Source organism: Tetrao urogallus (assembly GCF_951394365.1).
Source record: "Tetrao urogallus genome assembly, chromosome: 1".
NCBI classification, from domain to species: Eukaryota; Metazoa; Chordata; class Aves; order Galliformes; family Phasianidae; genus Tetrao; species Tetrao urogallus.
The window spans coordinates 21,081,914-21,099,657 of record NC_136813.1 but is presented as its reverse complement, the minus strand read 5'-3'; the positions used below and the strand labels follow the sequence as shown (position 1 = coordinate 21,099,657).

The 17,744-nt window shown below is 48.5% G+C and overlaps 1 protein-coding gene across 1 annotated transcript; it reads left to right on the top strand.

Annotated features, from left to right (window-relative positions):
- Positions 1 to 9,674: 9,674 nt before the first annotated feature.
- On the top strand, positions 9,675 to 13,603 carry HMGB1 (high mobility group box 1; the record flags this gene model as incomplete). Its single annotated transcript, XM_079547146.1, has 4 exons — positions 9,675 to 9,824; positions 10,056 to 10,201; positions 11,141 to 11,315; positions 13,348 to 13,603. 4 exons carry the CDS (start codon positions 9,675 to 9,677, stop codon positions 13,522 to 13,524), a joined length of 648 nt encoding a protein of 215 aa, XP_079403272.1. The 3' UTR covers positions 13,525 to 13,603.
- Between the last annotated feature and the right edge of the window lie 4,141 nt (positions 13,604 to 17,744).

Below are 17,744 nucleotides of genomic sequence, written 5' to 3'. Positions count from 1 at the left end.
GTGCTGCAGAGCTGTAATGCAGCATATAATAGAGCGTGCCATAGGTGTTTGATCACTCTGAACCCTAGACTGCCAGTAAAACAGTAACCAAACGCCACTCTGTAAGGACTGCTTTTGATAGTTTGTAGTACTCGGAGTCTCACTTGAGCACCACGCCTCCTCAGGAAGGTAGCAAGTTGCTGAAGATGTGGAAAGTTCTCTGTACAAATGAGAAACAGGTCATTTTCTAGCACTGTGTTGTCGAGGAAGAGATGGACACTTCTCGGTGACAGTCATACGTATTTGGCTGTATTCAGCCAAAGGGCAAGACTGTCCTTCTGTCAAACCATGCAGGTTCCTTTTTTTAAAGCTGTAAGCTCATATTTGTTTCTCCTAGCAATTCCTGTAACCGCTTGTATGCAGTGTGTTTCTATGCATTGCTGTGGATCCTGTATGTACTGCCTCTCCTATTTCTCTGGATATCAGCATCCTATAAATTCACATCATTTTCCTGCCTTGTGCAGATACTACTGCTAGGATTTCTGATACCAGGGACTGTACTGGTGTTAAGGTGCCTGCAACGTGTTCAGAAATAGATGGTTTAGGCTGTGTTGTAGATAATGGACTGAATCCTGTGTAAAGGACGAGAGAACAGGTCAGAGTTACACTGGCTTGTTGTGCATTTTCAGAAAACATACACAAGAGATAATAGTACCTCTGTCCCAGTCCTGTACCTGGCTCAAGGAATCTCTCCAATTTAACATGTAGTATTGAGGGCATCTAAAGGATTCCCAGATGCAACGGAATATATCTTTGAGTGTTTTGGACTGGATGATACAGGAAGGAAAGTGATTTCCACTATTTTTCATCACCTTAGGCCTAGTTGAATTCTGCCTTTTTCTGGTGTAGAAGCGTAGTGGCAGTGGCAGCATCAGAGGCTTCTGTGCCTCTTGACTGAGGATGACCTAGTACTAATAGCTTTACAGGAGGCTGTCTGTAATGGTGGACAGCAGCATCTTAGGATCAACAGAAGCAAACATTGCAGCTGATAACTTTTACCTTGTCTGCGGACTTGAGTGTGCAGTCACATAAATGGCCTGGAGATTTTGGAAGGACTCGGATGTTCAATATACTGGTTCCAGAAAGTGGAAGAGAGAAGTGGATGTTGCATTGCATGTTGTGCTCTCAGAAAAGCAAACATCTTAGCAGGTCAGCGATTTCAGAAATTGTGCAGTCCTGGAAGAACATTTATTTAACTCTTTTGCTGCAGGAGGTGAACGCAGTTCCCCACCTATCTGAAACTGCATTGCAAGCTTCATAGAAGCACTTAAAGAAGTTGCATGCTTATACGTAAGGAATAAGATGCTGAAGGACTCACATAATTTCCGTTACTGTCACTGTGAAATGATTGCTATATAAACGTGTATATGTACAATTTTCACTGTGGCATAATGATCATCAGGAGAGAAGTCTATAACTAATGCATCTTCATCCGTTTTGCCCTCTGTGAGCTGAACAGTGTGGGCATAAACCTATGCTATGATATATATTTTCTTGAATACTTCGTATCTATTAATTCTTCAAAAAGCTTACAAAGCTTAAATGTTATCCATTCTATGGATGAGAATACTGTGTAAGTACTGATCCTGATTTAAGATCGGCTATAGAAATGATGGCATTGTCTGCAGGGCTCACATGTCAACAAAAATCAGCTGTTTCACAAATGAAGCCTGCTTAGGAAATCGCTGCAGCAGTAAGAGTCCCATCCCTGCTCCCTGGCTGCTTCTCCCAGACCATTTTCCTTTAGTCTTCTGAGGTTACCTTGTTTGGCTGCTACTTCTCTCAGTTACCGTTTACTGACGCATCTGGAATAGCCAACTACTCATCCGTGTAGAAAGGACACATGGCCTTCTGAAACCCTGTTCTCTAGATAATGCTCACTAATAAAATAGAGCTGGCAACATATGCAGATTACTTTGTGCAATCGGAACAAATCCAGCCAGAAAGGTAAAGCAAAGCACATTCCGTGCATTACTGCTCCTTACAGATGTGCTGTGTCTCATTTCTCTGAATGGAAATCTCTTCCAGAAGTAATGCTGAGGGAACGGAGGAAAAAAAAAAAAATACTGGTTATAAGTCTGCGTTTAATAGACAAGAGAGAATTATGTTTGTATGGGCTGTGTAGGAGCTGGCACTGCAGCCTCAGGAAGAGGTAAATACGGGTAGTACTTATTTCTGAGAGTATTGTGAACAACCTACTCTCCTGTATGACTGGAAGTGCTTTAAGAGGACTGTCTATCCCCAGCAGCTCTATCGTAAGTGCATGTGGCCGAGTACCCTGTCTTTGCAAAGTCTTTGCTCTCATTTTGAGCTGATAATGTAGCATTTTTGTCAAGAAAGGCTTTCAGATCTCATTAAAAATAGCGTAGTTGTGGCTTTGGGTTTGACTAACATGTTAGTTGTTGTCATGCCATTGTAAAAGTAATATACTCTTAATTTTGACCTGAAGAAACTAAGATCTCTTTGCTCAGTAGGAAGGACAGAGGCGAAATTTGGAGTTCCATTGATGTCACCGAATCTCTGTATTGTCAAAGCAAGCTATGAAACCATCTGCCTTCCAGCCAAAACCACTGTAGGTGGGCAGTGTTCCTCACAGAATGCAAAAGCTATCAAAGCAGCTGGTGACATAGCACCTCATGAGAAGCGTGCTGCCCCATCCTGCAGTGTTCCTTTGTCTCATGGAGTTGATGCAAGTTCCTTTTCTCACCTCTGTCAGCAACCACAGAGTGCAAATGGGCCGAGTCTTTCTCAGGCCTGGCCTGTTACATAGTTTGACTTCCTTGAAAATTCTGTTAGGAAGAATCTCATCAGTGTGCTTCACAAAGTCACTGGGGAGCTGGGAAGGAAGCAGATACCCACTCTGCACCTGTCTCTTGATTACTGTCGACCAGATGTCTCTGTGGTCTCTGTTCCCTTCCTTGGGATTCTCTATTGTTGCTTGGCTTTGCTAGAAATCTTAAGTTATGATCTGCATGGATGTTTTGAAGTGGGAGTGTATGTTTAAGTAAATAAAAGATTGTTTTCGTTTTCATTTAGTAAGAACTTTTCTGTTATTACTTAGAAACACGCTGTTTTGAAGAATGGTTCTGTCTTTGGAGAAGCCTTTCTCTTGATTCTCTCTCTCTCTGAACTCTAAAGAAAATGGAAAACAAAAAAAGATGCTTTGAAAAACAGTAAAGAAAATATATAGCTGATGTTTCCATCCAGCTTTAGCCTGCCTTGCATGGAAAAGCGGTTGAACCAGTAGGCTCCTTGCAAATACTTCTGCTGGTTGTCCAGTAACTAGCTACAATGGATATTGTTAAGAAACAAAGTAGTTGAAAATTGACATACAGTAGAAAGCATGGTCTTATTCTTTCCTTGCAATACAGCATCCAATCCATGTGACTTTTCCTGAAGCGCACCCTAGTTTGCAAAACATCAGCATTACTAAATAAGGATTTTGAAACTTCCTGTGAAGCTACTTACTCTTTTTCCAGAGCGATTGTGTTGTGATGTTAGAACGTGAAGGCCTCTTGGTGTGAAGGCTGAGGTGGCTCATGTTATCCAAGCGATCTCAGTGGTTGCACTGGTTATGTGGAGTGTAATTTAGAGCAGATTTTGATTTAGAAGAGTTTGCAGAAGAAGGCATATTTATAAAGTATTGGAAGAGATGTGGCACGGCATGAACAAGAGAAGAAACGTGCTGCTTCTTAAAAAAACCAAACAAACAAACCAGGATTCTACAACTGATGAGTAAATTCTTTTTATTTCTGTAGTCAAGAGCAGCAGAAGAAGTCCACTGGAACATGGAAACATGCACAGGTCTTAAGATATGAATAGCTGAGATGAGGAGAAACCTTTGGTGGAACATGTCACGTTAGCAGAATCCCCTCAATGCTCACCTTTTTAAAAACTGTTGGTTCTAGACAACAGCTGAGAATAAATGCTTCTATTTCCTCCTCTGCAGGTCGTGTTTGCACAGAAGAAACCTTAAAGAAGTTCAGGATGTGCAGAGTTAGCAGAAACTGCACAGTAGGCCAAATAAATTCTTATTCTGTGTAAAGATAAATTTTAAACTTCAAGACAGAAATTAGCCAAAAAAAGAAACCAACCCTCTTGGAGACAAAATGATTTTTTACTCCTGATGTATTTCACATGATTTCAGATATCTGCTATCTTCGTGTATCTAACAGCATTTACTTGCAAATGAGTCTTTCAATTAGGGTAATTATTTGGAAGGATTTTTGACTTCCATAAAGCACCACCCCCCCTTGACAAACAGTTGATAATTACGATAGAATATTTGGAATTTGTTTGCCTTCTTGCCAGCAGTGCCTTAAAGGAAGCATCAGCTACGGAAGGAAAGAAGCTGGGATGCAGTAATGGAAATCAAGCAGCAGCACGCAGCTCAGGCACAGAAGTGAGTGGACTCAGGAGTAACTAAGGAAATAAGGTGAAAAATTAAAATGTTCCATCAGAAGACATGTAAATGTGTGTGCGATCTGTGGAGCCTGTTCCTCAACCATGGATGGCCCACTTGCTTAGGAAGACTGTGAAGAGAGATCTGAGTTTTCTTGGGTAGAAGAACTATCAGAGAAAAAGTATGAGAAGTTCGGGTAACACTTAGAAGAAGCCCTGGTATGTATTTCTTGAACAATAAAGTTGCCCTGTTACATCTTCAAATGCTTACTGGGAGATGGCTTGCATCATATGAGGCCAAACAGCTTTAGCTTACTGCATTTTATGATGTGTTGCCAGCCACATAAACAAGAACCTATTTTAGCCTTTATAGAACCTGTATTTTGCTTCCATGGGACTTAATAGTCCCATGTGTAAAAGCATGTTGAAAGAAGTAAACTAGTGAAGAAAAAAAACTGCAATTTTTGTTCCATATCATCTAATAGAACGCAAAGGTCAGAGTGACACTGAGACCAGTAACTGGTGTGTAGCACTCTGGGTCAATGCTTAAAGTGTTGCTATACTCCATCCCATCTGGTAACTCTGACAGAGAAGCACCTGCAGCCTCAGTTAAGGGATCTGCTCATTTTAGGTGTTTGCTGTTTGCTACAGCGTCCCACAGACATTTAAAAATGCCACCCCACTGCAAGAAGAGCAAGCACTAAGGTTTGTCCCAGGATCGTCAAACTGTAAGTCTGTAGGAAATCCAGTCAGCCTCCCACAGCCTCTTGTGTGGCTTAATTCTTTGAGACCACGGTGCCAGGTGAGCTTTTGGGTAAATTTTAATAGCATTCTAATACTGATACAATTACATTCAGGTTGGATAATAGGGGAAAAAAAAAAAAAATACCAGAAAGAGTGGTGAGACACTGGAATGGGCTGCCCAGGGAGGTGGTGGAGTCACCATCCCTGGGAGATATGGCACTGGGGGGATGTGGTTAGTGAGCAATATTGGTGATGGACAGTTGGACTAAGTGATCTTTCCAACCTGTGATTCTATGGAAATGATTCAGTCCACCTAGCAGATGCAAACAAGTAGAGAATTGAGCCATCCCAGAGTGAAAGCGTCTGCAGTGAGCTGGTAGCAGTACAGCTGGCATCTTTTTAATCGCATTTGTGTCTAAAGAAAGAGGAAGCGGAGGATGCTAGTTTATTGACTTCAGACCTGGCTGCACTGGTAACCAGTACAATTATGACTCGAAGATGTGAGTTTGGGGCTTTTTAAAAATTCCTCAGTATTTGTACACTTTCCATTTGTAGAAGCCTAACGTTAGTAGGCTGCAATTCTCACTAATTAAGAATTAAGCAGCGTGTGCTAAATGAAAACTTGCACTGCATTATTTCTCTTGGATTTGAGGAGTTGGTTTTGTTGGGAACTTCAGATACTTCCTGAGGATTCTTCTTCTGCTGTGCCTCGTTGCTGCTAGCAAGTGCCATTAGCCATGGTCTGATCAACGGAGAACTAATGGCTTTATTAATTTAGAGGCTAATACAGTTTACTACCTAAGCCTTGTTATTGGTCACGCTGATGTGCAGTAGTTAATTGTTTTCTTAAGGCCTTCTTTTCATCAAGTTTCAGAAGGGATTGGGCTCGAGCAAGGCTCGGTAGTATTTTCACATTTAGAATGCTAAAGCACCTCACAGGACTGTGTGGATCCTCCAGCAGTGTCGTCTACCACCTGTGTTACCGCTGCAGTAAGTGACGAGGAAAGAACCGGGTTTGGGGTTTATAGCGGCGTTTCGTTTTGTTACTGCGGTGAGGACTGGTAAAAAACAGCCCTTGCGGAAAAGTGAGCGGTTCGCGTTCGTCCTGTCACCGCTCATTGCCGCGGGGCGTTCGTAGCGCCGCAGGTGCAACCGGCCGGCGCTCCTTGCACTCGGCGTCCCGCCCAGCGGAGCGGCGGGCACGAGGGCCGGGCAGCGAGGGGCCGGCGGCTGCCCTGCGGGCTCGGGCCCCGCTGGCTGCGGCTTGGGACGCCTGTGCGGAGCCCGCGGGGGGAGCTGCTCGGACAGCCCCCCTCGCTCCCTTCCACCCACGGGCAATAACGGAGCGCCGGCGCCTACAGCTCCTCCTCCTCGCGGTCCCCGGCGTGAGGTGCCCCGCCCCGAGAGACGCGACCCCGCCGCAAGAGTCGGACCCCGCGCCCGGCTCCCAGCGCGGCCGCACGAGGAGCGTGGCGGGACGGGGGCCGGAACCTCGCGGCACCCCGCAGCCGCACCTCGGTGTCCGCCTGCGGGAAGCGGGGCTGCGGAGGGGGCGGCGGCGCCACGGAGGAGACGCGCGAACGCCCGCGGCGCCGCGTCCCCCTCCGCGCTCCCCCGGGGTCGCGCGCGGAGGCTCCCCGGAGCGGTCGGGGGGCGGCCCCGGGAGCGCGGGGCCCGCGGAGGCGGCGGGCGGGCGGCGGCGGGCCGCGGCGCTCGCGGTCGGCGGTGCGGCGCCGAGCAGCCGCCTCAGAACTCTGCGTCCCGCCGCCGCCCGGCTCCCTCCACTCACTTTTATATTTGCGCGCCCTTTCAATCCTCAGTGACGTGTCCCGCGCCGCGCCCAATCGGCGGAGCTCTCTGGTCAGGACAATGGAAGGGCCCGGGCCAATCGGCGCGGCGGCTGGCTTGGCGGCAGCCAATGGGGACGGGGCTGTGTTGAGAGTAATGTTACCAGCGCCGAGAGTGTGAGGAGGCTGCGTATCGATCCCGCTCTCACAGCCATTGCGGTGCATTGGGCTACACAGGGACCCAGGCAGCGCTGGGGCCGGGGCGAGCGGCCGGGCGGGCGTCTCTGGGGCTGGGGGCCGAGCGAAGGCTGCGTGCCGACTCTGACGCGGGTGAGTAGGCGCCGGGGGCCGCCGGGCCGGCCGGGCGCTCTCGCAGCCGGGCACGCAGCCGGCGCTGCCCGCCTCGCCTCGCCGCCGCCGCCGCCTGGCCGAGGGGCCGCGGGGCAGCGGCGGCCGGGAGCCGGCACACAAAGGCGAGGGGCTGCGCCCGGGGGTCCCTTCCTGACGGACGACCCTCGGCCGGGGCGGGGGCCGGAGCGCGGGCGGCGGGGACGCGGGGAGCGGGGCGGGCGAGCGGGGAGAACGGGCAGGAGGGGGGCGCGGGGCCGGAACGCCGCCGAGGTGAGGGCGGGCGGGCGGGGGGCGCGGGCTGCGCCGTGCCGAGCCGCGCCGTGCCGAGCCGCGCCGCGCCGTGCCCGCCGTAAGCGGCTTAGGGCGCCGCGCCGGAGCAATCGCCGCGGCGGGCGGGCAGGCGCCGTGCGGGCCGGGCCGCGCCGTGCGGTGCGGTGCCGCGCCGCGCCGTCGGACGGGACCGGGCCGTGGGGCCGGGAGCCGTTCGCCCCGGAGCCGCCTGGCTGTAACATGGCTGACGGCAGCCGCGAGCGAGAAAACAAGGCGAGCGGCGGCGGAGCAGCGAGGAGCTCGGGCGGGCGGGGGCGCAGTTCGGGGGAACTTTTTTTTGCGGCCGCCGCCGCTCGCCCCGCCGCGAGGGCCGCGGCCCGGGGGGCTTTAAACTCGGCCGGCTGGCGGCGGGGGTCCTCCGTGGGGCTCTGCCCGCTCCGCCGGGGCTCGGGCGGGCGCTGGAAGCGAGCCGGCCTCTCCCCCCCCCCTCCCCCCAATCCCCCGCACCCACCCGCCTCCCGCCCCCCCCTCCCGCCCGCCTTCCCCCGGCTGCAATGGCTGAGCGTGTGCGCCAGGGTACGGGCGCGCTCACACAAAGGGAAGGAAGGGAGGAAGGAGCCATGTTCTGTGCGCGCGGCAGCGGAGCGGCCATTCCGCGCCTGCCTCTCCTCCTCTTCCCTCCCGCCCGGCCCGGCCACCCCTCGGCGGGGGTCCCGCGGCCTCGGTGCCGTGCGGAGGGCCCGGGCGGACGACGCGCGTGTCGGGGCCGCGGGGGGCCGCGCGGCTCTCCGCCGCACAAAATGGAAGCGGCCGCGCGGCGCTGACCTCCTCCGCCCGCGGCCCGCGCCATCGCGGCCGCTCCGCACCGCCGCGGCACGGCGCCTGGCCGAGGGCGGCTGGTCGCTCCGTTCCCGGAGGCCGCCCGCGGCGTTTCGCCCCGAGCCGCGACAAACTTTCCCGGCGCCGCCGTCCGAGCGCGGCTCGCTTTTTTTTGCGCGCCCGCCCCCGGCCGCGCTCTCGGGGCGCCCCTCAGCCCCCGCCGGGACGCGGCCAAAATGGCGGGAAGGCGCCTTTTAAACGCGGCGCTCGGCCGCGCTGCCCGGCGGCAGGAAGCGCCCCGGGCCCGGAGCCGCCGCCGGGCCGCGGCCTTCTTGTTTACTGAGAGAAACTTCAGACCGGACGTGTTCGGTCACGGAGCGGCAATCTGCTTCTGTCTATCCGCCAAACCGATAGGAAGTGCCGCCGCTGCGGCGATGCGGGCGGCCCGCGGTGGGGTGGGCTTTGTTTTGTGTTGTTTTGTTTTGTTTTTTCCTTTCCTCTCCGCCGATTTCTGCCTGTGAGCTTTCCACAGGCCGTGCTGGAGAAGCACTCCCGGGGCCCGAGGTTTCTCGTGCCCTCAGGCCCTGCTGCAGAGCGGGGCATGAAGAAGCGTCCCACTGCTCGCTCGCTCACTCACTCACTCACTCACATCCCTGCCTTGGTGACAGCAGTGCTTCATGCCCGTATTTGTGGATGCGTGCATGGAGCAGCGTTATGTGGTGCGTTTGCAGGACAGCAGTAATATACAGCACGTAACAATAACGGGTCTCTTGTAAACGAGCCCCCAGTGTGTGTGTCTTGTAAATAAGCCCCAAAGGTCCGCAGGGCAGAGCGATGGGAAGGCTGTGTGGAGAAAGAATGTAGTAACCCAAAGGAGAGGATGCTCTCATACTTTTCCCCTTAAGAATAAGGCGTTCTGCTGAGGCCAGTGGTTGGTACGCTATCAATAGGAGTGCGGTTCCCATTGCCCTGGTGCTAACAATTACTGCAGGCTGCTTGCAAGGGGCGTTTTTGCTTGTCAGAGTCCGGAACTGCAGGTTGTGTGATCGGTTGTATCTGCCAAGTTACCTCAGGCAGCGCTGGTCAAAACCCTCAGTAGATACTCCTGAAGAGAAACTTCTTCCCGCTGTATGATTTCAGAGCACTGCTGTAACAAGTCTTGTTCAGCACAGTTGTTCATCATGGCTTACTTCCTGCCTTGGCTTGTAGAAAGGAAAAGTTTTAAAGGTGTCTTTCTTGCCTTGCTGCAGAAAATCCTCAAAAATGGGCAAAGGTGATCCTAAGAAGCCGAGAGGTAAAATGTCTTCATACGCCTTCTTTGTGCAAACCTGCCGGGAGGAGCACAAGAAGAAACATCCAGATGCTTCAGTGAACTTCTCAGAGTTCTCAAAAAAATGCTCAGAACGATGGAAGGTAGGAGAAATGCCTTAAAAGCAAAGCATTAAGCAGCTGCCCTGCGTGAAATGTTATTCAAACTTGTCAATTATTTGTGTAAAAAGTTCTGGTTTTAGATATATAGGAAATACACTTGTGAGGCACGTAACTCTCCATTGTTCCTGCCTTACCTTTAGCTCCCCCAGCTGATATTTTGGAGCAGACCTGGATGTGCTCTCAAATCTTAGTGTTGTTTTAATTGCCTTACAGACTATGTCTTCTAAGGAGAAAGGGAAGTTTGAAGATATGGCAAAGGCTGACAAGCTTCGTTATGAAAAAGAAATGAAAAACTATGTACCACCTAAGGGGGAAACAAAAAAGAAGTTCAAGGATCCAAATGCACCGAAGAGGCCTCCGTAAGTGGTTTTCTGGTTAGGCTGTATTGATCAGCACTATCACACTATAAAATGATCATTTCATCCAAGTTTGGGAGCTTCAGAAGTACAGGCTGACTTGGTTTTCCTGGCCAGTGATGTTAAGATAGGCTGAAAATTTAATGATGAATATTAGGTTTTTGTTTTCAGGTTGGTCCGCTTCAAGTTGGAATAATGTCAGCCTCTAAAAGCAGATGCAAAAATGTACAATGCGCAGTTCTGACTGATGTTTCCAAGTTCTTTAAAAAAGGATCATTCTGATGGCAAACAGTGGTCAAATACTTGTAGCCATTCTCACCACCTGTTGACTCAAGCAGGAATTTTAGTTGGCCGTCCACTTAAACGTAGAGCCTTGTGCACAAAACAAGCTAGAGGGATGATCATGCACAAAACAGCTTGGAGAATTAAAATTGTAGCCAGAACTGCTGAGTTCAGATTCACCTGGTGCTTTGTAGGCATACATCTTTGTGTGTGTGTGTGTGTGTGTCAGTTCCTAATGAATTAATGCTGGAAGGTGCGGAGAAGTCTTTATTGGGGCTGTCATCCTGAAATCCTAATTCTCACGACAAATCATTGCTGCTTTCTTGCTCTCCTCTTACCATTCAGTCATTCTCTTAAGGACTTACTCTGCATATGGTATATAAAATTGGCTCCTATGGGGGTCCTGCCAAAAACGAGACCAGATGTGCAGCATTGCTTGGAGACAAGTATGTGTTAAGTTTTCAAGGTAGTTTGTTTAGTTCTGATATCTTCCACTGTAATCAATCTTTGCTTCGCTTTTAGGTGATGTTCCAAAGTAAATAAGGTCAAAAAACTTTTTGTTACAATAGGTTAAAGTCTAAAATTAAAATACTTTTTTTTTTTTTTTTTTTTTTTTTCTTTTTCCCTTCCCCCCCCCCCCGTGTGTGTGTGTGTCTGTAGTTCGGCTTTTTTCTTGTTTTGCTCTGAGTTTCGTCCAAAAATCAAAGGAGAACATCCTGGTCTGTCCATTGGGGACGTGGCAAAGAAACTGGGAGAGATGTGGAACAACACCGCAGCAGATGATAAACAGCCTTATGAAAAGAAGGCTGCTAAGCTGAAGGAGAAGTATGAGAAGGTAATGCTGGCATTTATGGAGGTTGTTTGGGGAGAACAAACCACACAGACACTTCTCCATTCTCATGTACCCTAATATTTGATGTTGCACATCATCGTGAGCTAAGGACAAACATCACACTTTTAGAACAGTGTCACTCAGAGGGCATACAGGACACCATTATCACAGAATTGGAGTCCTATGTGTTGAATGTTTTTCGTTCATCTGTGACTCAGGGCCATCGATGATGGTTTAATAGATACCATCGTGTCTGTATTGTTATTACAACAATAGGTCACAGCAGCATCTGAGTTAAGATGGTAGTGTTAAGTAACATCAGTAAAGAGTAAAATGTTTCTCTTGTTTTAGAGGGGTTATGTATCCCTGCCTATTGAAATGATTGAAATACATAGGTGCTATTTTTAGTTTATAGTTGGGGTGATGTCAGAACACTTGTGAGATGCTAGCAGTAGATGTGCTTTTTCCTCTTATCTGCTTTGCATCCCCTCTTTTCTAGTAATCTAACAGAGTTAGAGCACATACGAAGCAGTGTATCGTACAATTTATTGAATCGTTCCAGCTAAACCTCATCGTCATAACAGGAGCAGCACGTTGCACGTGCAGAGCAGTGCTGTGTGTGTTCTTTGTGAGGCAGATTCCCATCCTAGGGTGAGGAAACCAAGTGGGAGGGGGTGTGCTGCCAGCATCTGTGCTGATGCTTTGTAGTGGGCCGGCGCTCAGCGATAGCTGCTGTATGTGGTGTAGAGTCACAGTCAGCGAGGTCTCAGTCTGCGTGTGTGCCATGGCCTCAGGCTGGGCACATCTCCTGCTGGCCGACAAAACTGTTTCAGGATTGTAGCACGGTTGTGAACAAGGTGTGCTCTGTGAGAACTCATCAGCCACGTGCTGGAGAGGGGTGGAGGTGCAGAAGGCTTCCTGTGTTGTCCTTCTGGTGCAGCTTCAAGCTCTCAGCACGCTCAGTGTTCTTTACATCCAGAGCTGACGGTGCCTGAGGAACTTCATACGTGGCACAGTCATCACTCTTTAGTCCAAGACGCCTTCATTTCTGTGGTATTGTGCTATATGTATCTTCGTTTCTTACATTTACAAATGGGTTTTTGAGGAGCAGGAAGCTCAGTACCTCACTGGTTGCCTTTTGCTTCGTGGATATCATCTCTTCTACAGACTTCATGCTAAGTTTTAAGGGAGTGCGAGAGGGGTGGTGTAACATTGGTGGGATGGAGAATGCTGGAAGATTTGGACTGTCTGCACAAAGCCGCTCACGTTTCCCTCTAGCTGATGCATTTGAGAGTCCTGTAGATCAGTTCTGTTGTGTTTCTTCTGATTTTGGCTTAAAGCTGGGGAGTCTGACTGCTTTTCTGTCTCGGTCTTCCATGTACAGTTTTGACTTCCTATAACAGGAACTGAATTTTGTGCTTTATAAACTGCTGGAATAAATTTATTGCATGCAGAAGGTGGCACTGTCTACCCTTTAATCAAAGTTCCTATACCTTTTATTTTGTAAACTTCAGTCAAGCAGAATTCTGTGTGATTGCTCTTTGCTGAGGCATAACATTGCAGATATTATGCCGTGTCATCTTAGTGTGTTTTGGGTAGCTAATTATAATTTTGTGCCTCAGGTAAGTACTTCTGTGTGCTTTTCTTTAGCTGACATAGAAGATAGGGCTGGGAAGGGACCTTAAGAGGTCTCCCTACTTCATTTCCTTACGGGGAAATGGGTTCGGCTGTGCCTCTCCCCTCTGAGGCAGCAGCTCTTCCGACCCCTTATTAAAAGCCTGTCAGTGGAGATTCCTCAGCAGCCAGAAGCACTGAGAGGCAGCATGTGAATATTGTTTCTGTGGTAGAGGTTTCCGTTCCCTCCTTTTTCTGCTGTTGGGCCTCAGTTCACCTTGTTGTAACTGAAGCCACAGCTCTTGGACCTGCCCAGTGCAGACGCCCGGGTAGCTCCAGTTTCATGAATGTCATTTGGAAGTTGCTCAGAGCTCTGGAGTGGTTAAACTTTAAGAGATTCTTCCTGCTTTTCTCCTCCAAGGATATTGCTGCGTACCGGGCCAAAGGGAAGGTTGATGCAGGCAAAAAAGTAGTTGCCAAGGCTGAGAAGAGCAAGAAGAAGAAGGAAGAGGAGGAAGATGAGGACGAAGACGAAGAGGATGAAGAGGATGAAGAAGAGGAAGAAGAGGAGGAGGAAGATGATGATGATGATGAATAAGTCTCTTTTAGAGCAATTTCTTTCTTGTCTATAAAGCATTTAACCCCCCTGTACACAACTCACTCCTTTTAAAGAAAAAAAAAAATGAAATGTAAGGCTGTGTAAGATTTGTTTTTAAACTGTACAGTGTCTCTTTTTTTGTATAGTTAACACACTACCGAATGTGTCTTTAGATAGCCCTGTCCTTAGTGGTATTTCAATGGCCACTAACCTTGCCTGGTACAGTGTGGGGGTTGTAAATTGGCATGGGAGTTTTAAAGCAGGTTCTTGTTGGTGCACAGCACAAATTAGTTCTGTTCGGGGATGTAGTTCATTTCTCATCTTCAGTTGTCTCTGATGCATCACAAAAATAATTGTCGTTCTGTTAATTGAATACCACTCTGTAATTGCAAAAAGGAAAAAGAAAGTTGCAGCTGTTTTGTTGACATTCTGAATGCTTCTAAGTAAATACAATTTTTTTTATTAGTATTGTTGTCCTTTTAATAGGTGCCCTGGAAAATCATTTTTCTTTTCTCTCTGGTTTTTTTTTTTTTTTTTTTTTTTTGAGGGGAGCTCATCTTTTGCTTTATTGAATGCCCGTTTGGGATCACGTGAATATTACAGTTTTCATCTTTCATATATCCAGCTGATAAACACAGCTTTGATCTGCATACCCTGCATATTCATGATAGGGTAAGAAAAGAAATCTATAGGCGTGCGATGAAAGAATATTCTTCCGTAACTGGAAACAAAAGAACCCGATCTCGTCAAAGCGATACTCGTTCAGAAGTTTGTGAAGTGTAATATTCTGTTGCATGAATTTACCAGTCTTGGAGAGTTGAGAAGTATAGAGTTCAGTTGAACAGAAATGAAATACTCCTGGGGGGAGGGAGGGAGCGGATGTTGCGTTTTGTCCTGGAAGGACCCATAGGAAGAGCGTGTCTGTCCGGCCGGGGTGGAGACATTTACAGGTGTGACCCCGTTGCCATGTAACGGAGGTCGGATGTGTAAATCTCTGAGCACTCGTGGGAGGTGAACGTACCTGCAGTGTGTAAAGTGAAAGGCATGAAATGACCATATTATTTTTTGGTGACGGGTCTGGCGATGGCCGCGGGCTTTATACCATGAAACTCTCCTGGTAGCAAACGGCCCACGAGAAATGATTTTTTCTTTCTAAGATTTCTATAAATGGTACCATTATTATTTGTTAAATCTATGTAAATTCATATTTGTATTCTTGAAATTCTAGTTTTAGCCCTTTAAACAAAGTTGTATATTGTCTCAAATTGAAAATGAGATAAGATGTATTTTTCCTGTTAGGTTTTATACCGCACTCTCGATGTCTGCCCATTTTTAAGTTAAATATAGCTGTATGGAAAAGTACATTTTATTAAATTTTGCATTAAAAAGTGAAATGTTTATGGTATACCAACACCGTCTAATTTGGTCAAATGCAGTTCTCTTCCAAAACCAAAGCCTAAGGGTTGATGGGGTTTTTTTCTTGCGTATTTAGTACAACTTCAAGTGCTGGCAACTGTAACTATTCTCACATATACCTGCTTACCAGTTTGGGGGACAATTTGGCAATTCTGTGGTTACAAAACTATGGTTCTCTTTAAGTGCCAGTGTTTAAAAGGAGCAAAAAAAAGAAAAAGAAAAAAAAAAAAAGAAAAAAAAAAGCATTCTTGTAATTTTACACGCTTTTGTGATGGAGTATTGTTTTGTTATACGATTTTGACTTTCAGATTCTTATTTCAATTTGCATTTATGTATAACTTCAGGAGAAATATTGAACATCTGAATCCTGGATGATACTAATAAACTAATAATTGCAGAGGTTTTAATACTTAGTTAAGTGGCTCACTTCATATCCTGAGGGATTTTATTTCTTTGCGTTGGTATTTTCAGATACGTTTATGTCCCCGCTTTCTGTTTCAAACAGAAGGAAGATGCTCTTCAGAAGACTGTGATGCAGAACACCCAGGACAGATGAGTTCTGTTTTCTTTTTAATTGGGTATTGCCCATCTAAATGAGCTGATGACGTAAAGTTTCAGTGCTGAAGGGCTTTGTGTTTCTCTCATCGAAGGTGGAAAGTAGATGGGACAGGTTGCCCAAGGAGGCTATGGATGCCCCATCCCTGGAGGCATTCAAGGCCAGGCTGGATGTGGCTCCGGGCAGCCTGGTCTGCTGGTTGGTCACCCTGCACATAGCAGGGGGTTGGAACTCGGTGATCGTTGTGCTCCTTTACAACCCAGGCCATTCTGTCATTCTGTGATTCTTGTTCTCGGAACAAGCATACGTAAGGGGGTCCCTTAGTCTTGTGCCTCAGTTTGCACAGATTTGCTGGACGTTGATAAAAGCTACGTAGAGGAGCCTTAAAAGATGAGTGGCAGTGCTTACAGCCGGGCGTAGAGCTTGCCTTCATCTCAGGGCTTAGCAGCCAAGACAGGGTGTGCTCGAGGCTGAAGGCCAGGAGGTGTTCCCAACGCTGCTTTCTGAGGAGGAGAACCGCCACCAACCTGCAGGGGCTGAGGGTGGCAGAGGGGTGTGTGACGTTCTGGAGGGAGGCCAAGGTTTTGTCATGAGTGCTTGGTAGGTGCCTGTAAGTCCTTGGAGCTTGTGCATGGGAGATTGGGCATGGGTTGTGTCTCCTGGATAGCTCTATTGAAATAATGAAGCCATTACACCTGGGGGACAATCCCGTCATTAGGTGGAGGAACTCTGTTAAAATACAAGTTGCTGAGAGCTATCACTGGAGGGCACCTCACTGTGCTCTGCATACCTGTGAGCTCCAGCGCGGCAGCATCCTGGTAGTAGAAGCTCAGCCTGACGGTTGGCAATAGTAGGTCAAGCTCGACAACTACAAGATTACTTGACCTGAGGTCGCTTCATGCTGGCACTTTCACCCAAATCTGCCTCTGGGTCATCTCCAACTGTTGGTGCCTGCCGAGGGATAACGAGTGCCTTTTGCAGCCATTTAGGCAGCGGTGCTCTAGGAGGGAACTGGACAACGCTGGCATCACTGTCACAACAAAAAGCATTTTCTAAAAGCTTTAACCTTCAAAGAAACGTGCATTGTAAAGGGCAAAAAGATCCTGTTGCAAACAAGAAATAGGATTGGTTTAGTAAGAACTGGAATATTGGTGAGGGGTAGTTCTGAGCTGGAGCCACGAGAGGAGATGCGACCGTAGGCACCGGCTTTATAGGAGTTACAGTTTCAGACTGGATGTAGGGAAAGCGTTCATCCCTTCTGCAGCGCTGTCAGCGGTCCCACCAGGTCTGGGGAAAACCTGAGCTGGTGTAACAAAACGCCTCTGGGAGACGGACCACTGGAAGCCTGAACTAAGAGGCACCGAGTGGCTGCAGGGATTTCTGCGGCGTCGCTGCGGTGATGCTGGCACTGCTGGCCGAAGCTGTGTGGTGATGATGGCACTGCTGGCCGAAGCTGTGCACAGCTGCTGCCAGCCGTGTGCCACATCTGTGCTGCTGGGTGAGGAACAGCTGCCTGGGCTGCGAGCAGGGGCTGAGGAGAGTCGCTGTCAGGCTGCGGCGGCAGCGTGGGCTTCTTCGTATGGCTGGCGAGCGAGGCTGAGCAGAACTTCCTTCGTCTTCACTGCCCTAAGGGTTAAACCTGCGAGTTCACTCCTGCCTGCCTTCCCAGCAAGGCTCAGAGGAAGATTAAGGGCATAAAGCCGCTGCACTGCGTTGGACTGTAATACGTCATTCAATACCAAATCTGTAACGGAGACATGGCAAAATACAAAGGTGGTATTTAATACAAGAGGTGATTAATTTTCACCGTTTCCAGGGTCTGCCCACAGCAGCCGACCAGCTAAAGGCATTCAGGTCATAAATGCACTCATCATTTATTAATGGTGGTAGCAATCCAAGTTCGTCCAAACGCCATTCCTTGGCTATACCCTTTAGTTTGCCATCATGCTGTAGTTCAGTAAAGGCCACGCAGCGCATCGTTTGGCCTCTGCTTTAAAAGAAAAGTGTGTGGCATTTTGCTTTGGTAGGCTGGGGTGGGCATGGTCTTGGCCTCTGAAAGATGGGAAGGGGCGTTTTACAAACAAGTGCAGTACAATGCCACAGTGTGGGCATTCCTTAATAAACTTCGTGCCCTACAACTGAAAAAACACTCTGAGGCAGTATTATTCACACAGAGTTACTCCAATGATTTCCCTTTAGATGAACAGCACTGCTTATTTCACTACAGCGTAGCTAAATTTGAGTAAAG